This window comes from Pelodiscus sinensis, chromosome 6 (genome assembly GCF_049634645.1).
Source record: "Pelodiscus sinensis isolate JC-2024 chromosome 6, ASM4963464v1, whole genome shotgun sequence".
NCBI classification, from domain to species: Eukaryota; Metazoa; Chordata; order Testudines; family Trionychidae; genus Pelodiscus; species Pelodiscus sinensis.
Genome location: NC_134716.1, coordinates 1,214,510 through 1,232,879, shown reverse-complemented (window position 1 = coordinate 1,232,879; position 18,370 = coordinate 1,214,510). Strand labels below are relative to the sequence as shown.

Genomic DNA, 18,370 nt, shown 5'->3' with positions numbered 1-18,370 from the left:
TGCTAACTGTGTCTGAGCTTTGAAATTGGTTACTGGAGTCATTAGTGGATCAAACACACAAGCGCTCCAGCCAATACACTAATTTTCTATTGAACACAGGCATTCAGCATTGACTACGTATATGCAGCTGAATCAAGCAAACTGGTTTCATAGCTTTGCAAATTCACGAGGGCTTGAGTATGCCTGAATCAAATCAAACCCTGGAAGTTGCATAATATTAGTGATTGTTTTCTGTGCTCTTGGAATTGAGCATTGCTAGCTGGGACTGTCCTTTCAGCATCGGCTGGAGCCCAGAAGTTTGTTTGACTGTGGGGGTGTATCTGTGTCTAGACACCACAGCATACAAGGAGGATGGCCAGCATTGCTAGGCTATGAGAAATAGATGCAAAAGGGCTTCATCTTGGCCTCAAAGGCTGCATCCACAATTTTACATGCCCAAAGTTTGGGGCATGCCATGTGGCTCTGAGAGTGTGGGTTTGCCTACACTATGGAGAGGGCAAAGATACTTAAATGTATCCCTTGGTCTCCAAGGAATCTGGCAGGTTAAAGGAGTCACCAGCCTATCCATTCACACTGATCCAAGCCTCCTCCTGGCAACCTGAGCTGGTCTAACCAGCTGGCACAGTCCCCCAGTCCGTGGGCACACTGTGTGCCTTACGAGGCCCAAGGCATGAATGAAGGTCCTCCTAGAGCATTAGCAGCAAATCTCCTAGGCCAACCAAGACAGTGACCTCCCCTAGCCAATTGTGCTAGGCTTGCTGGTGAGCCCCAGTGCCCTCAACTGGAGCTGACGGTGCACAGCACGTCAGTCAGTCAATCAGGCCCTGCAGGTACAAGACAGTAAAAAGGGGCTGAAAGAACAAACATGCGTCCCCCACCTTGCATCCTTCCCCTCGATGCACATGCGCGCGCGCTCTCTCCCTCTTTCTCTCCCTTCCTCCCATTTTGGGTGCCCAGCTGTAACATCAGAAATGCAAGAAATTCTGTAGCGAGCTTTGCATGCACACCAAACTTGGTCTCTGGTCACAGCGCTTCATTGCTGCACGGAGCTTGGGAGGCTGTGTTTGTGACTTCTGGGGAGAGCAGGTGGAGACTTGGGGAAAGTCCTGACATTGCAGGAGCCTGACTGAATAAAGAGATGATGGGTCAGTCTTTGAGGGCCTGGCAGGGTGCGTAGGAAGCTTGAAGCGCTCTCCCCATTATTCCCCCCATAACACAGCAGCCAAACCACTGAGCTGTCCATTTCAGCTCTCGGGGAGCCTATGCCAGAGCTATGGATATGGTTCCCATCTCAGGCCACCGTACACCAGCGTGGACTACCATGCTCAAAACAGAGTATAGTTGTGCCATGGCTCCACTACTATTTCTGGCCTGGCCAATACTGTTCTATTTCCATAGAACTGTACAATCCTAGGACTGGAAGGGACCTCGAGAGTCATTGAGTCCAGTCCCCTGCTCTCACGGCAGGACCAAGCACCGTCTACACCAACCCTGACAGGTGTCTGTCCAACCTGCTCTTAAACATCTCCAGGGATGGAGATTCCACAACCTGCCAGGCAAGCTCCCAGCCGCTGGCTCTTTTCTTATGCTCAGAGTGTCAGGTGGTCCAGGCAGCAGCCTCCAGTGTGCTGTGAGCCAGGGAGGGCACTTCCCAGCATGCTTCCTGCTCCAGCCCCAGGGAGAATGGCGGGGCTGCTCCCTTCACACAGGGATTTTCTCTAGGAAACGTGTTTCACGTTGTGTCCTCAGCACTACTGCGCTGCGCTGTTTGCTGTGAACAGTGCTGCTTCTTTCAGCTGCAGCTACCAACGCTACTGAAATGGTTCCCATTGCCAGCGGCTGCTGCCTGTGGTCACCAAGTACCACGATCCCTGATTTACAGCCAATACTTCCATGCGCCAAGGGGGGGCCTGATGTTCCCATAAGTCTCCTACTAGCCTCCTCTGGCTCAGGCAGGGCAGCCACGTTCTCTGGCCCCTCATCAGAGCAGGAGACGCCTCAGGACATTGCTTTACTAGCACACGAATACCCCGGCCAGGAGCTCAAGCCAGGCAGCTGTACCAGGGGCAACCGCCTTGCCATGGGTAGCATGGTTCTCAATGGAGGCGCAGCCAATTACCCTGAGCTACTGCAACCCAGCCGGCAGAAGGGCCTGCTTAGAAAGGTCGGAGCCCCCACGGCTCTTCTCTACTTGGGCTGAGCATCAGTAACGAACAGCTGCACCAGGGGTCACTTCACATGCCTACAAGTAATTCCTGGTAGGGCAGCTACAGCGCGGAGGCTGCTGTGTCAGCCGTGAGCTCCATCACGGGATGCAGGGATGAGTTTCTGTACTGCAACATCCCTCATTGGACAGCCCAACCCTCCCACCCTTGTGACTGGCAAGCCTGCTGCGGAGGAGGTGGGATAGAGGGTAAGAGCCGAACAGCACTAGCTGCAATTCAGGGTGAAGGGCCCAGTGCCGCAGAGGTGGGAGCACATGCTTAGCATACGGGGACATGTAGTCCCAGTGAAGTTAGGAAGACGGTTTTCTTGTGTAAAGATCAGCCATTGTGATCCTATTTTCACCTCGGACGAGCAGAAGACTGGACTCTCTCGAGGGCAGAAACACCGCGCATTTTCAGCTAGCTCACATGGGCGCTGTATTGCTTTAAGTCTTGAACAACATAACAGGTCAGATGACAAGAAGTGGAAGTCATCTTTGCACCCAGTGCCTAACAGAAAGGGGCTGGCGTTAGGAGACAGCGAATACGTATCGCAGGCAAGCTGCAGGGCAGCCTTTTTAAATATCCCAACAATGAAGTATACGAGAAGATAAGGCTTTAGGTAGGAGGCTGGAGAGGGAAATTAGACATGCAGTAGCCCTTGTGCATATACTTGTGTAGCTACTGAATGCGGAGTCCCTTGTGGCTAATTAGGTTTTACATCCCTCCACGTTCCAAGGTAGAACTGATGTGTTACATGTTGGAGCTCCAGATGTTCCCGATTAATTTCATTTGCGCTCGCTCTCTGTGAGCCCCAGCACAGATGAATAAATAACACTGCCACTTCATCTTTTAAAAATGGCGTCTCTTTCTCTCAGTTCTCCACTGCTTATTCGATATGTTCACCCAGTGCTGGCCAGAAATGAGCATTTTCTGGTGAGCACAAAAGAAAGGAAGCTGCCATTTCTTTAGTCACTGTCCATTGCTGGGTTTATTCGTCTTGCCCCTGCAGAACTCTGGATAGGGGCATGGCACCAGTTACAGCAATGAGTTAATTTTTCCTATTCTGCTACAGGTTTTATATATGCACATATTCAAAGGCACATTCTTGTTTCATCCCCAGTGGCCAGGGGACAAAAGTCCCCTTTAATTCAACACCTGGGAAACATCCAAGTGCCTTCTCATCACAATCAAGCTCACAGGTCCTTCTCCCATGAAACCCAGGACTCTCATAGGAAAGCAAAATATATATGGTCTCAAACTGCTCATTGTGGGGAGCTCATCAGCCCCGTTTGAAGCTGTCTTCTGCTTTCATTGGGCTCTCTACAGTGCTGCGTTTTCCTTTGTTTAAAGGAAAGAACCAGTGGGATGCTGTCTCTGTTGATGTGCTACACAGGAAACACTCACCATTTGCAGTGGATGAGGAGACATGGGGAGAAATCACCAAGGCACGGTCAGACATCATCGAGAAGTCAACAGTTCAAGGCATAAGCGAAATATGCCTATTTCAAACATAAACCTGAGACTAGACATCAGCCATCACTGATGATAATGCAAGGTAGGCATCTTTGGATACAAACATTTACTAGGTGGCAATTGGCACATATTTCAAAGTGAAAGCCCTTCTCTCGTGTCTCACCAGCACACAGGTGCACTGAAGAGGGGAGAAGTAAATATGAATTTTGTTCAGTATATTTATAAGAGTATCTCTAATAAAACATTGGTATTCCTGGGAGCTCCTGCAGTGACCAACACAAAGAAACACCCACTGTAGTAAGGAAACCCAGAAGAGAGACTGGATGGAAAACAAGCAGAAGACAAACTGCTCTACCCTCAGGAATGACTCTGTGGTACGTGATAGAAGCAGCATCAACCCAACACATGGAAAGTGATGTCCAGAAGTTCCAAAATGGAAAATAATTTATTGTTGTCATTAATGAGGAGAAGAAGGAGTCTCTCTCCTTTGTCATGTTCTAAACTTTGTGGTGGAGTAATATAAAAGCCAATAGTGTTAGCCTACTGCTCACAGAAGACCTCCCAATGGTGGGTTTACATTACAATCCCCACTTTTCAGAGGGGAAACAGAGATGCAATCAGATTTTAAGGACAAAAGGGACCGTTATGAACATCTAGTCTGGCATTCTGCACAGCAGAAGCCAGAGAGAGAATTAAGATGAGAACCCAGGTCTTCTGTCTCACAGAACCACCTCTTCATTCACAGAAGCAGCAACAGCGTCACTGATTTCAAACAGAGCCACTTTGGATTATGCCTCTGCTGAATGTGTCTTTTTTAAAAATACGTAACCTACAGGTGACTTTGGTGAGAGACATTCTCTGGGAACAGCTGTCACACTGTTCAAAGATGTGTCATGGAGATGCAATGAGGCTCTCACTAAGGAGGGTTGGTAGAACAGGGTTGAAGTAGGTGAGTTATACTGGATCGGCTATCTTGCTCCATTCGGAAAGCCTCCCCACTTCCAAGAATGAGATTCTATTTTCTGCTTCTGGCAGGTCTGTGCTGCAATGCACAGAGGGTGTTTGGCTCCAAGGTTTTGCTTTGGAAACACCTGCAATGTGACATCAACTGAAAAACAGAAGATTGTTCAAGAAAGTCCTTTTCTAGTGCATTGGTTGCCCTGCCCCCAGTTAACTGAGCCAAGAGGACAATACAATGCATTGGAGGCCCAACCATCCAGACGTGTGCTTCAGCATAGATTCCCGATGCAGCACCAACAAAGAGCAAGGTGTAGAGAAAGCTCTGCTTTGTACAAATCAGTGATTCAGAGGGTAACAACCAAGCAGGTCTCCGTGTTATGGCAAAAACACAGAAAGTTTAAGAAAAAAATAGATAATTGTTGGCCAAAAAATAGAGGGTGATATCCACGCCCCATTGAAGTCAATGGCAAAACTCACTTTGGCCATGTATTCTCTACCAGGAAGATTGACGCTGAGGTGGTCGATCTTCCCGAGTTCAATATAACAGGTCTAATAAAGACCCACTAAAGCCAACGGTGAGGGAGTCCCTGTCAATGCCGGTACGCATCCATTCATAAGGAGTAAGGGAAGCCAATGGGAATGTTTACTCCCGTCGACCCTCCACTGTGGAAACAATGCCGAAGGCTGAGTTAAGGTACGTTGACTCCAGCTACACAGTTAACATAGCTGGGGTTGCGTATCTTAATTTGACTTTCCAGTTAAGAACAGAGAAGGCCTCTGACTTCAATGAAGCCAGGATTCCACCTTGAATCTCACTGGACTGAAAGAATGAAAAGCCATTTTCCTCCAGCTTCCTCCTGCCCCCATTACTTTTCCTCCTCGGAGCGGTGATTAAAGCCCAATATGTCTCTGAGGCTGCTCAGCAGTACCACATTTCTTGTAAGTCTGATTTTCTCCAATTCACATTTCTGTGGTGAAATCAAAAAGGCCTGTATTTAAAGCGAAAAATGAAACCATCACATCACAAAACATTCACTCTCTCCTCCTGTCATTACCCTCTCGTCTAGAATAAACTTGTCCGCTCTTCTGCCATTTTTTCTTTCTAATTCATATAATCATCAATTTATTTCTTGACACAGTCATTTCTGGCACATACTTGTTCTCTAATCCTTTTATAGAAACACTCTGAAGAACTTATTCGAATCCTAATTGACCGGTTCCAAACCTCTTTCACCTCATATGAAGCCATGCCAATAATGTCAATCTTATGACTCCGTCTCCTGTAACAACAGCTAGCTAGTTTAGGGGCATTGAAAAGGGAACCCTGCCATCCTCACTCGCATTTCACACAGCACACAAATCGCATCAGTTCAGAAGTGGGAACAGTGCATCAAACCAAATCTGCCGTGATCAACAGCCAGTCGAAAGCAATGAGGGAAAAGGGTAAAGAAGTTATTACAACAAACCAGCATGACATTGAATCATTTTTCTTCATTAGACTTGTTGCTATTACCCACTTTATGCATGCTTGTAGTACGTAGACATTAAACAAGCAGGCTCGCGAGACCTCACTACCGGAACTGACCAAATGCTCACGCGTGTTCATGCAAATCATAGCAACCGCTAGGATTTTAACACTGCAGCGGAAAACAAAGAAGGTGATACCTGGACTTGCGATTGTTCTCTCTGTTACTCCGGCAGAACTGCGGGCAGGAAGACTCACCTAGCAATCCAGGGTTGGGAAATCTCCAGGAGTCGTTGTATGTTGAGTACTGTGGGTGGCTGTACGGACTTCCAGAAAACTCGCTCCCTAGGCAAGGGAAAGAGAAAACAAAACCAAATGGTAACGTGACAGGAAAACTTAGCCTCACATGCTGGTGAGGTGAGTTAAATATGTTCTGCAGTCTAGGCAATACCTCATGCAATTCTTATTGTCGGCTGTATGGTCCACCTGGCTCCCAAGGGGATGGGGAGTGGGACACTTGTTAAAAAACAAAGTAAGTAGATAGAGTTTCCCTTTTGATTTTCCTCAGGTTCCTCATGCTGGGCCTGATCCAGCTCCTTCTGCAGCAAGGGAGGTTTAGGTTGGACATCAGGAAAAACTTCCTGCCTGTCAAGGTGGTCAAACACTGGAATAAGTTACCTAGGGAGGTTGTGGAATCTCCATCTCTGGAGATATTTAAGAGCAGGCTAGATAGGCACCTGTTAGGGATGGTCTAGATGGTGCTTGGTCCTGCCATGAGGGCAGGGGACTGGACTTGATGATCTCTTGAGGGTCCTTCCAGTCCTAGTGTTGTGTGATTCTCTGATTTCACCGGGACAGGCAACACGAAGGCCCTCAGGAGAAACTGCAGGGGGCTCATGGTCATGCTGAGCCTCCCCACTGGAATTAAGTTGCCCTGGGGCTGGCAGCCCCCCCAGGCTTTGGGGCAAAGTGTGTGTGGGGAGGTGAGGCTGAGAGCAGTCACCCCTTGGTGCCGCCCAGACCACAGCGCCCCCCCCCCAATCCCAGCCCTCAGAGCCGTGCAGAGCAGCGCTCTGGCAGCAATTCAAAGGGGCGCAGGGCTCCAGCTGCCACTGCTGCTATAATCACCAGGCCTTGAGGCAACTGCCCTCCCCCGCAGGCCGGCCTGCCCCAGCTTGGCTAAGCTGAGGGCAAGAGGTGCAGCGGAACTTCTGGGCAGGCTTTCCAAAAGCTGGAGGGGATGGCGCAGGTAAAGTTCTAGACACTGATGCCAAGAAGGCCCCACAGCATCGCCTAGGGCAGGCCTCAGAACCTCTCTCCTCTCTATACCCAGGCTAATGGCGTTTACATCTGCACAGCGCCTTGAGCTCTTAGCTTGCAAAGCACCACGCAGCTCACAGCACCTCCATGTCACCCTCCCCCGCCATTCGTTCTGTAGGCTCGTCGCTCCTTGTTTCACCCCTAGACTGTACGCTCTTTGGGGCAGGGACCAGCACCTTGTTAGGAGCATGCACAGCACCTAGCACAAGGGGCTATCGTCGTGTCTGTGATTCTACCATCGCCCAGAAATGATTTTTTTCTGATCCCCCCCCCACACACCATTAAGACCATCACCCACCTGACAAAAGCCAGGAAGAAGTTCAAAAGTGATCCTTGCCAGTCCTAGTTTGTTTATCTGAACTTTCTGGTGCTTGAATGACCCAAAACTTTATTGCTGCATCTACCTGTAACTACAGTGTGAAATACAGCCAGAGAACGCTATGCGTACTTTCTCTCTCTGAGGCTATGTCTACACTTCAGAGTTTTCGCGGGAAAACGGCCATTTTTCCGGAAAAACTACACTTACGTCCACACTGCAATTGTGTTCTTTCAACAGAAAGTCAAAAGAATGCAGGGGGTTTCCCGACAGTGGTAAACCTTTTTCGACAAGGAAGAAGCCTTTTTCCGAAAGAGCTCTTTCGGAAAAAGGCATGTGTGGATGGGGAAGAGGGTTTTTTTCGAAATGAGAGGCCTCCAGGAAAAAGCATAGGTGCCCTGGTGGCCACTCCGTCCATAGTAATCACAGCTGACATGCAAGATAAGTGTCCAATCAATGTGGACTCTATCTTTCAAAAAAGCAGATCGCTTTTTCAATGTGCTTTTGCTGTGTAGACACTCTCTTTCGGAAGCTTTTTCAGAAGATTTCTTCCGGAAAAGCTTCTTCCGAAAGAAGCCTGCAGTCTAGACATAACTTCATTTTTCCAAACCAGGAATTCATCAAAAACTACCCCTTTCTCATAAAACGGTGTGGATGTTTTTCCACAGAAAAAAATTGTCAGACAATTTCCAGAGCACATTGAAATAAATGGAAAGACTTTGACTGGTTCCCAATAGTTCTGGAATCAAGCCCAATGTGACCCTTTCTCCACCTACCTCAAGTGCCCAAATGGCTTAGGGAAATCAGAATAAGAATAGAAAGCAAGATCATGAGATGGTAAGAGCAGCTACACTGTTGATGCTCAGAACAGTATGTGTGGTACCTCACATCAACCCCAAATCAACCCATCTCCATAATTTCAGTGTAAAGGCACTTCCTTAGTACCAGCTCGAAGAAGAAACCTGGGCAGCAGTGATCGTGAGATGGTAAAGTTCCAGATCCTGACCAAAGGAAGAAAGGAGAGCCACAAAATGCAGACGCTGGACTTCAGAAAAGCAGCCTGTGACTCCCTCAGGGGGACTGATGGGCAGGATCCCCTGGGAGGCTAACATGAAGGGGGAAAGAGTCCAAGAGCTGGCTGTATTTTAAAGAAGCCTTACTGGGAGTGCAGAGAAGTCTTTGGTGAGCTTAAACCCAACCAGGAAGTGACTGGGAGCTTGGACAGATGACTAAGGAGGAGTATCAAATTATTGCTCGAGCATGCAGGGGTACAATCAAGGAAGCCAAAGCACAACTGGAGTTGCAGTTAACAAGGGGTGTGAAAGAGAACGAGAAGGGTTTCTGCCTAATGCAAGGCTGACTGCATCTTCCTCTGAAGCATCTTGTCCTAGCCAATGTCAGAGACAGGCCATGGGACTAGACGGACCTCAGGTCTGAGTCAGTCTGCCAATCCCTATGTCCCTAATGTTGCTTTGTTAACATTGAAAGCTCAGAGGATTTTTTGTGGTTCCAATAGCTGCTCCACACTGACGGCTTAAGGTGCTTTCACAGGGATAGAAGTGAGAAATAAAGATTCAAACAGTTGCACACCAGATTATTAATCACTGCTCCTTAAAGGGCTTATTCCATCTTTCCTAGACTTCTGGAAAAGGTTTGGTGGTTTAATAATTAGTTATTATTACTGCTTCTATACAACTCTGTTAATCACTGTGAGTGGCTAGAAATAGTCGCTCCCAAATTTCTGTTCCTGTTAAAGTGCATAGCATATATGTTTGCTCTCTTGTCCCTGTCCTATTGAATGATGGAGGACACACTAAACAATACCTGAAGGTTAACTCTGCCTTAATGTTCATTCCTGGTTTTTTTTTAATGAGCTATCACGAACAAAGCAAGGAGACAAGGGATCAGTGAGGAACTTGGTGAAAATGGTCCTGAGAGTGAAAACAGGGAAAGGGTTTGGGACGGGGGAAGGAGCAAGGAGATAAAGCAGGTGAGGAAAGAGAAGAATGGGCTAGCAGAACAGGTTACGAATTAGATGCGTGAAACTGCATACTCTGTCATAATGAAACATAATGGAGCTTTCCGGTGCAAACACGTGTGCTGCATTTCATGTATGTGAATGAATGATTTCTGGGATGGGGAACAGACCAGCACCTGTGCGGTCACCTAGAGATTAGTGGTGTACGTGTCATTGGCCAGAGAACCCACCAGCTGTGAGGACTTTGTTGTCCTCTATTGGGGTCTATTACCTTTTCCAGTAGTCTCCTTCAGCTGCTCTGCCCTCAAAGAGGAAGGGTCTGGGTTAGTGTGACCAATGGGGACGGGGTGAGGGGGCTAATAGTTGCCTATGTATGACAAAGCTTCTATTATCAGGACAGACCGATTGTATTAGGATGTCTGGTGCCCCAGTCTGAGTTCTGTCCGGTAAAGGGCATGTGGGTGGTGTTCTTGTTGCGGGCACAGATTTGCTACAATACATATCAGAATGTGTCAGTTGGGACAACTGTCCTTGGGCATTTACGCATGCCGTCCAGTGGCAGGGCAGTGCTCCAGGCCAGCTCCAGGGCCTGCTAGAACAGGCAGACATGCCTGGGGCCAGCTGGAGGAATCGACTGCGAAAGGAGCTGCATGCGAGTGAATTAGCATGGCCAAGACTCACTCTACATAGGAGAGGAAGAAGCAGGCTGAAAACAAGAGGGGCCATGTGGAATCTGCAACCCATGCTTGAGTAGATGACCTTCAAATGGCTATTCATACTGCAGAGAAGGGCCACTGGACAAGCCCCTTACGGCTCAGCGGCACTGACTCCCTAAGACCTGAGGCAACAGCATGGGGGGCCACAAAATAGCGAGTGACTGTAGGGCGGGCACAGCGCCCTCGTCCCTTCCTCAAGTGCGGAGGGACAGTTCGGCTCCCCGGGCGTGTTGCCTCACAGCTGCTTGATCCCGTGGGACATTGTATGTGGCAGGGGTGTCTGTACCCTCCCCCGGCCTGCCTGACACACACTGTTTATCACGTTCTGTCCCCTGCACAGACACGAGTGCAGAGATACGTGCACCGACGTGGCTGCCTCTTTACCGGCTGAGGAGAGCTGCCAGAAGAAAACCTCAGTTAAAACTTTCCTTTTAAACAGCCAAAGATGGTAGGATGGGCATGGCAGAAGGACAGGACAGATGTCTGGGCCACTCCACCATACCTTGGCTCAAGGGCAGGGTGATGAGATACATGGGCTGTCACAGCTTCAGGATAACTGCACCTCTGTGGGGCGGCTGCGACCCCTCCAGGGCACCCGCTGCCAGCCATCTCCTCTCCTGCGTAGAGACCCGAACCTCACTCCATTCTGACCGGGACTGTGACCACACAGCTCCCTGCTTCACACTGCAGTGTCCCCAGCAACCCAGACTCTGCCCACGTATTGCCCACGGGTACAAGGTACCACCCAGCTGCGAGGCAAGCGCACTTGTTTAATTAGAAGGCAGTATGAGCGGCATGCTAAGAAGCCTACCAGCACTCACCCCAGCTCCGGCCTTGAGCGCCGGTAGGTTTTAGTCCTTCAGAACGCTGGGGGCTAGAAGGCAATCAGATGGGGGTGCCTCTCCCTGCTCTGCTGGTAGCCGGAGTCAATATGGATGCTAACAAAAGCTCTGGGCGTCTGACTGTGGGAATGGGAAGGCAGGTTTCAAGTTTCCACCCAAAGTTTTTGAGGGAACATGGATAAGCAGGAGCAGCAGGCAGCTCAGACCCAGATATTCTAATGGGAGACACTACACAGGCTGGTGGGGGGTGGGCTGTGCGTTCTGAAGGGGCTAAGCTGGCTTGCTAACGATGGCTGGTACATGCATAACCGAACTATGGAATGATTTGCCCAGTTCTGGGTCTAAGACAGACGCAGAGATAACCCTGTAGGTTGTGAAGGACTAAAACCTACCAGAGCTCAGGACTGGAGTGCGGGTGACCTGTGGTGGGCGTTGTAACGAGGGGATAGGGACTTTACTGTTTTCATGTGTTTTCTCTGTAATGGTCTCGCCCTAGGGACCACTGCCCTGGTCTAACTGGGCACGCCCCTGCTCAGAGCCCTGGCAGAGAGGGCAAAGTGCAAGCCTCGGCCTCCAGGCAGCCTGGCTTGCTGGGGATATCACAGTGCGAGGCAGGGAGCTGGGCAGCCTTGAAACCCTGTGGCCAAGCAGGAATGAGACGCGGGTCTCCGCCCAAGAGAGGAGATGGCAGGAAACCAGAAACCAGTGAGCAAGGGACTATAGAGGCAGTGACCCGGAAACCGTGACACAGTGGGCGGGGTGGGATGTAGGCCAGCGCTGCCATTCCCAACCCATCCCTCAGCAGGACAGGGAGCGGATGGGTCCCACGCGCCAGGAGCTCTCACCTGGACTCCCAAGCCCCACAAGGCAACCTGAATCGGAAAGGGAAATGGAGCCTCCCTCCCCCAAGGCGAGCCAAGCTCTGCAAGGCCGAGCCCAGCTGTGCCATGCGGCCATCCTCAGCGTGCCTTGCCTCCCCCCAGCGAATGGCACACCATGCAGCCAAAAGCCCGGGGAGCCGGGCCTGCCATGCCCCGCGCTCCCAGCCCCTCTGGCCGGCGGCTCCGGTCGCACTCATGCCAAGCCTGCGCCGGAACAGGCGGCTCTGCGTTGTACGTCCTCAGCCACGCGCCTGCCTGAGCACCGGTAGCAACCAGCCAACATTTCACCGCTCGGTTCTCTCTCCCCAGCCTCGGCTGCCCCCTCCCTCCCGCGCGCACATCTCGGGGCCTCTCTGGGGGACTCTCTGGCGCCTGACAGGCTGAGGCTTCCAGTGCTCTGTTTTTTATGCCTCAGTGGTCAGGGTGTCAGGCTCCTGCAGTACAGACCAGCCGAGAGCCCGAGGAGTCACTGAACACCATCAGTTCGGTGACAGTACCGCTGGCTTCAGCCCACATACTCTGCATATCCATCAGCCGGGATTGGGGGGGGGGGATAGAAAGGAGAGGAAAGGAAAGGGGAGAAAAGCCACCCGCCCTGTTATTACCAGCACAGGCCTCGGACAGACAAATGGGGCAGGAGTACGGCGAAGATGAATGAACGCTGCATGAGTGCCTAGTGATTCCCACCCATCAGATCCACTTCTTGACAGCGCTGCTTAATGATCAAAAGCTCTACCGTGCAGCGACGCCCCGGGGTATGTTTGTGCGCGTGGGCGCACTTGCCCGCGCGCACCGGGCAGGAGGGGAGTGCCTTCCCAGTTAGACAGCAAGGGCCTTCATTAAGGCTGCCCCTTCTGAAACCTATCCTGTCCCTCACTGCATCGCAGGGCGACAGCTGGGGCTCATACAGCCACCGAAACAAACAGCCGTCGAGGCAACGACTTCAGTGCCTCTGTGCTTCCTCGTGGCTCTCGCAGAAGAGCCGTTTAAACATCGCCATAAGTGGGTTCAGTATTTCCTACCATTACTGTTAATAAGGGGTCAAGACTCCACCGCCCTCACTAGCTGAGAAGTCCCTTAAGTCTGTAAAGAGTCCAGTTTAAGTCAATGAGCTTACTCACCAGCTAAACGACTACATAGGAGTCAAATCTATCCCAGAGTAATTACAGCTGACGAAACAAATAAGGCAGCGTTAGCCCCTGCTTCGTTTCGAGCATTAGCCGCACACACGTCAGAAGTTTGACCACAATCCGGGGGCTCCCGACTGAACAAATCAGCTGCATAAAGACGTTTTGGTTGCAGCCTGTATCTGACAGCCAGAGAGAAGCTGTCGCATTTGGTGTCTGCCTTAGAGCCTGAGCTCCTGGAGCCATGGGAACACACAGGACTCGGAACATTCATACAAAAACTCATTTCCAGCCCCCGTGGCTATGGGGAAAAGCCTCAGATGTGCACAGTAGAGTTGGCAGGCTGCATGCAAGAGGGATTTTTTTAATCTCATGAGTTGGGGAGGGGGCAATGCATCAGTTTTGAACTGGGTGGTTGGCAAAACTCTGGGCAACAACCTGCCTGTGAAATTCAGCCCTGGGCAGAGCGCTAGCCCGTGGCTCATGGACTGCTTAAGTCCCCTCTAGGCCCTCAGCAGCGTGTGACTTTAATGATGGCCAGGCCTTGTGCTGGTTGTCTGCACAGAGATGAGTTTCACCCTGCTCGCATTGTATTCAGGGGGCCGTGCGATAGTCCGGTTTCTTATGACACCAGTGGCAATGCAGAGTGACGTCACTGACGTCAACAGAGCTAGTCCAGATCGACACGAGCGTTTCTGTCCCTCGACTGCTGACGTGGCATGTTACACACGAGGGGGGCCTAACCTCTGGGCTGTGCACGGCCCACCAGAGCATTTCCTATGCATTTTCCTGCTGCCGGCTTCCGCACAATATACTAAAACCCAGTTCGGTCACATTTTTTGCCAGGTTTCCATCATTTTAGCCTACACGAGTGTTTCAACAGACAAATCTGTAACCACTGAGCTAAAAATATACAAAAGAAGCTGCAATGAAAATATAAATCAATAGGGGTGATTTGCAATGTGCTCAAGGGGTGCAGGCTGCTTGGCCCACCCAAGGCTGTGCTTAGGGCTGTTTGGTAAAGACGTGCTATAAGAGGAAGTGCTGAATCTCTCCAGGAGAGGGCAGAAAAGCACTTCAGGGACAAAAGGAGCAGAGAAGCAGGCCCAAGATATACTAGGACAGTTACAAATCTTGATTTTGTCCAAGAACAGGCACCACACTGGGCCAAAAATCGCCTGGATTTAAAACTGGCCAAGTCACTTCTTGACTGCAGCACAAAGTTATAACCCAGCTTTCCCAACTGTCTAGCAAACTCTGCATCTGTGTTTTGGTGCCCCCCTCACATCAGGCCTTGTCCGCGAGCGTGTACGCCGGCACTGGTCACTGCACGAGCCACCACGCTCGTGTCCCCGAACGCCGGGCTCTGCTGCGGTGGAGTCGGGGAATGGGCCGCGGGAGTCTCGCTGTTATGCCGCCTCCAGCCATCCGCTCCCCACCAGGGTTTCTCCTGCATGTGGATGCAGTGCGGTCTGCTGAAGGGGGAGTCACGTGGTTCCTTGCCGAGGACAAGAGGGAAGCTGCGCATGGGAAGGACCCCTCCTGTTCTAGGCATATATCGCCATGGTCACCACTGACACGACTGGTCTCTATTTTCTGTCCTGGACCATTCACTAGTTAGAGAGTGTGCGTGTCCGACCCCCCCCCCCTCCACACACACACACAGCGTTAAGCCTCCCTCCAATCTCAGACACAACCCCCTTTCATGCGCTCAGTGCACCCACCTCATCCTTCACCACAGCCACTGGCCACGGGCCAGCAGCCCCCAGCAGGCTGCCCTCCCAGCACAGAGAGCTGGGGTGCTAGTGAGCAGTAGTGGTGAATTAACGAGCAGGGCCCTTGCTTGCCGTGAGCAAACGCAGGGGGAACCTCACCTCGGCAGGAGCCAGGACATAGTCCCACTTATGCCATTCTGAGGGGTTTGCCAGCCTGGACCCGGCCTTCTGGCCCGTGAATTGCACCCCGCGTGACTACCGGAGAGAGGCCCCAGGGCCGAAGAGGAAGGAGACAGTCGTCTGGGCCTTCCAGAGGGCTCTGTACGAAGGGTCTGTGTGGAGACACGGGCACCACCAGCACCGCTCTGGCACCAGTCTGGCCGCAGGCAGCCCACAGTGCATGGCTGCAGAGTAACGGCAGAGCGTGGAACCAGTGGACCGGGAAGGGCAGGAAGGTGGGGTGGGATGGGATGCAGGTTGGGCCCAGAGGTGGTGCTGCCCAATCTCGACGGGGGCCGGAAGGAAGGTCAGTGCGTCTGGAGGGCAGGAGGGCTCAGCTGTGCATGGGACTCTTGCTGCCCAGCTGTGCGTGGTGCTACCACAGGACCACTGAGGGAGGCTGCGGCGCGTGAGGGGAAAGGCTTCTCTACTGGGGCTGGGGGGACAGGTCACCACATTAGGCTGGTGACGGGTGGTTTAAAGAGTCTCCTGGAGAAGGTGGGTGGGAGAGACCCGGCTAACACTGACTCTTCCTAGCAGGGAGAAGGCAGGCTCTGCAGAGGCGGGCCCCTGCGGTCGCACAGCAGCCAGACCCTGGGGAGCAAGAGTGCGGCATGGGATTGTGGGAGTGAGGCGGGTGGCCATTGCCAGCAGTGAGCAAGCCCACGCCACTTGCTGGGGAGGAAGGCAGATATCCGTGGGGATCGGTCGAGCACAGTGGCAGTCAGGCTGCAGCACAGCTCCGACCGAGATGGGCTTCCCCAGGCACTGAGCAGTGGGCCAGCATGAAGCAGACTAGTAGGCCCTGTGCCCATCCACAGTTACCCCCAGGACACCTAACCCAGCAGGCCTCTTATGAGAGCATCGGGGGAGCCCACAAATACCTCCAGGCACCCCAGACCCTTGTAGGATCCATGGAAAGAGGCTGGTGTTTGACCTTCCGCCCTCCCCGCGTGTGCAGCAACGGGCTCTAGTTAACTAAAGTCCACAGCTAATGCCAACTTGTTCCTTGCTGAATACATCAGACCTTCAAGCACTACCTGGGCAGAAGTGTGCCCTGTGAGCTGAGCGCTTGGGCCGCCACCCAGGAGAGAGTCTAACGCCACCCAGCTGATTGGCAGAGCGCCCACAGCTGGCAGGATGTCTTTCTATTGGCGGTGACCATCCGCACATACCCCAGTGCATATAACAAAATTTATTCCACATGTGGATGGAAAAAAATAGAGGGAACATGTTGGGCAGGAAGGTACACCAGCCGGCAACCATGTGGACCATCAGTTGAACCACTGGCTACACGGCAATTAGCCCTTGAGATTCGACCTTCTTAGCAGCAGAATCATGGGCCAGTCCTCCACAGTGTGTCTGTGAGCAACCAGAGGCTGCCCATAACTGCCAAGGTCAGCTGTGTGCTGCCACAGAAGAATGGTGGATGAGCGCCTCATCTTCTCCTGGGTTGGTGGCCTCAGAAAATGGGCAGAACATGAAGGCTGCTTCCTCTGTGCTCCTCAGAGACAACTTCTCCCTTCCTTCCCGCTCCACCTCGCAGCCCACCCAGCAAGCAGATTTCAAACTGGCCACGGGAGCGCAGGGGTGGGCGTCACTTCACATACTCGTCTCCAAGGCAGCATTCACAACAGGTCTGCATTCCACCCGGGTTTTGGGAAATGCCATGCCTGCCGACCAAACTGTCCACATGTCCGTCACATCGGTCACAAACAGAGCTCCAAACCTGTCCCAACAGCATGTTTATCAGTCTGAAAATGCTATTTGGCCCAAAATCAAAACTCCCCCTGAGAATGCACAGATTTTGACAACATACTCAATCTGGGGAGGAGAGGGGGGAGGAACAGCAGGTTTTTCCAATGTCAAAACAGAAGATTGGGATTTTCAGTTGTGAAATTTTATATTATAAAATATGTAAAAAGACCAAATTGAAAAGGTTTGGTTTACTTACTCCACCATTTTGATTATATTGAAATGAAACCTTGCCAAAATAACCTTTTCTAGTCAAATGGAACTCTCTTTTCAGGAGCAATTTCAAAATGCAACATTTTGTTCTGATTAGAATGAAAACTAATTTCAAAATCCCAGCCATCTCCTGTGAAATGGAGATTCCATATCCCGCAGACATCTAACCATGAACACGAGCATGCACATGTATTTAGAATGGAAGGAAAAATCAAGGACCCAATCAAGGTGTATTGTTGTACCCCCACCATTATTTTAACTCAGGAAGCTTTTCTTCTCTCAAGGCCTGCTCCAAAGGTCACTGGTCTGACTGCCAGGCCTTCCACGGACTTTTCTGTGACTATATATTCACACATGCTGCCTCTATTGCTATTCAGTCTGGTCAGCTATTATTTACCAATTCCATATCATTATCCTAAATACCTTTAAGGCCACGTTGCCACTTAACAGGAGATTGATGCTCTGGTGATCGATCTTCTGGGGTTTGATTTAGAGGGTCTAGTCAAAACCTGAGGAACTGAATGCTGAAGGCGCTCCTGTGGGCGCCGGTACTCCTCGCTGTCACATGGAGTAAGAGAAGTCAACAACAGGGTTTCTCCCATCAACCTTCTGCTGAGGAGACAACGTCAAGCTCAGCTTAAGGTACATCAACTCCAACTATGTTATTTATGAAGCTGGAGTTGCGTACCGTAAACCGACCTTCTCCCCGCAGTGTAGACCTAGCCTAACACGGTTTTGGATGCAGCTCTTTTATGTCTTGTCCATGAGTCTGTCACCTGCTCCCATAGTTTTATCTCCTGTCTCCATTACCTTCACTTGTATATCTCAGCTGAGCTCCCTTTTGCATTTCCTCTTTTCTAGTGAATGCATATTTAAGAGAATTGTGTACACACACACACTTTGATTAACATTAATAGGAGTTACAGTTACACATCAATAGGAGAACAGACTCTTTAGCTTTCCTAACCTCTCCATATGGCTGTAACCCCAGGGGCCCTTTCTCATCAGACTTGTCCTTGCCTGTATGTTTTCCAAGTCTAATTAGCGATATCCTTTTGCCATCTCTGCTCCAGGTTTACAACATTCTTCTTTAGCCCTTCAAGTCAACAGATTAACACCGCAAAATGCTCAATATATTCAACCACTGAAGGAAAAAGAACAGAAGGTTGTGGGGGGGAGAAAT

General features: G+C 50.9%; 1 protein-coding gene across 10 annotated transcripts in view; it reads right to left on the bottom strand.

Moving 5' to 3' along the window:
• The window catches only part of PAX5 (paired box 5), a 209,134-nt gene that overhangs the window by 5,368 nt on the left and 185,396 nt on the right, over positions 1-18,370 (bottom strand). For 6 of the 10 annotated variants that reach the window (XM_075931260.1, XM_075931254.1, XM_075931261.1 and 3 more), the window contains one exon: positions 6,364-6,450. In XM_075931260.1, coding sequence (XP_075787375.1) covers positions 6,364-6,450 — 87 coding nt within the window. Of the gene's footprint in view, positions 1-6,305; positions 6,451-18,370 lie in introns of all 10 variants that reach the window. The other 4 variants (XM_075931256.1, XM_075931251.1, XM_075931255.1 and 1 more) reach the window with 1 other exon arrangement.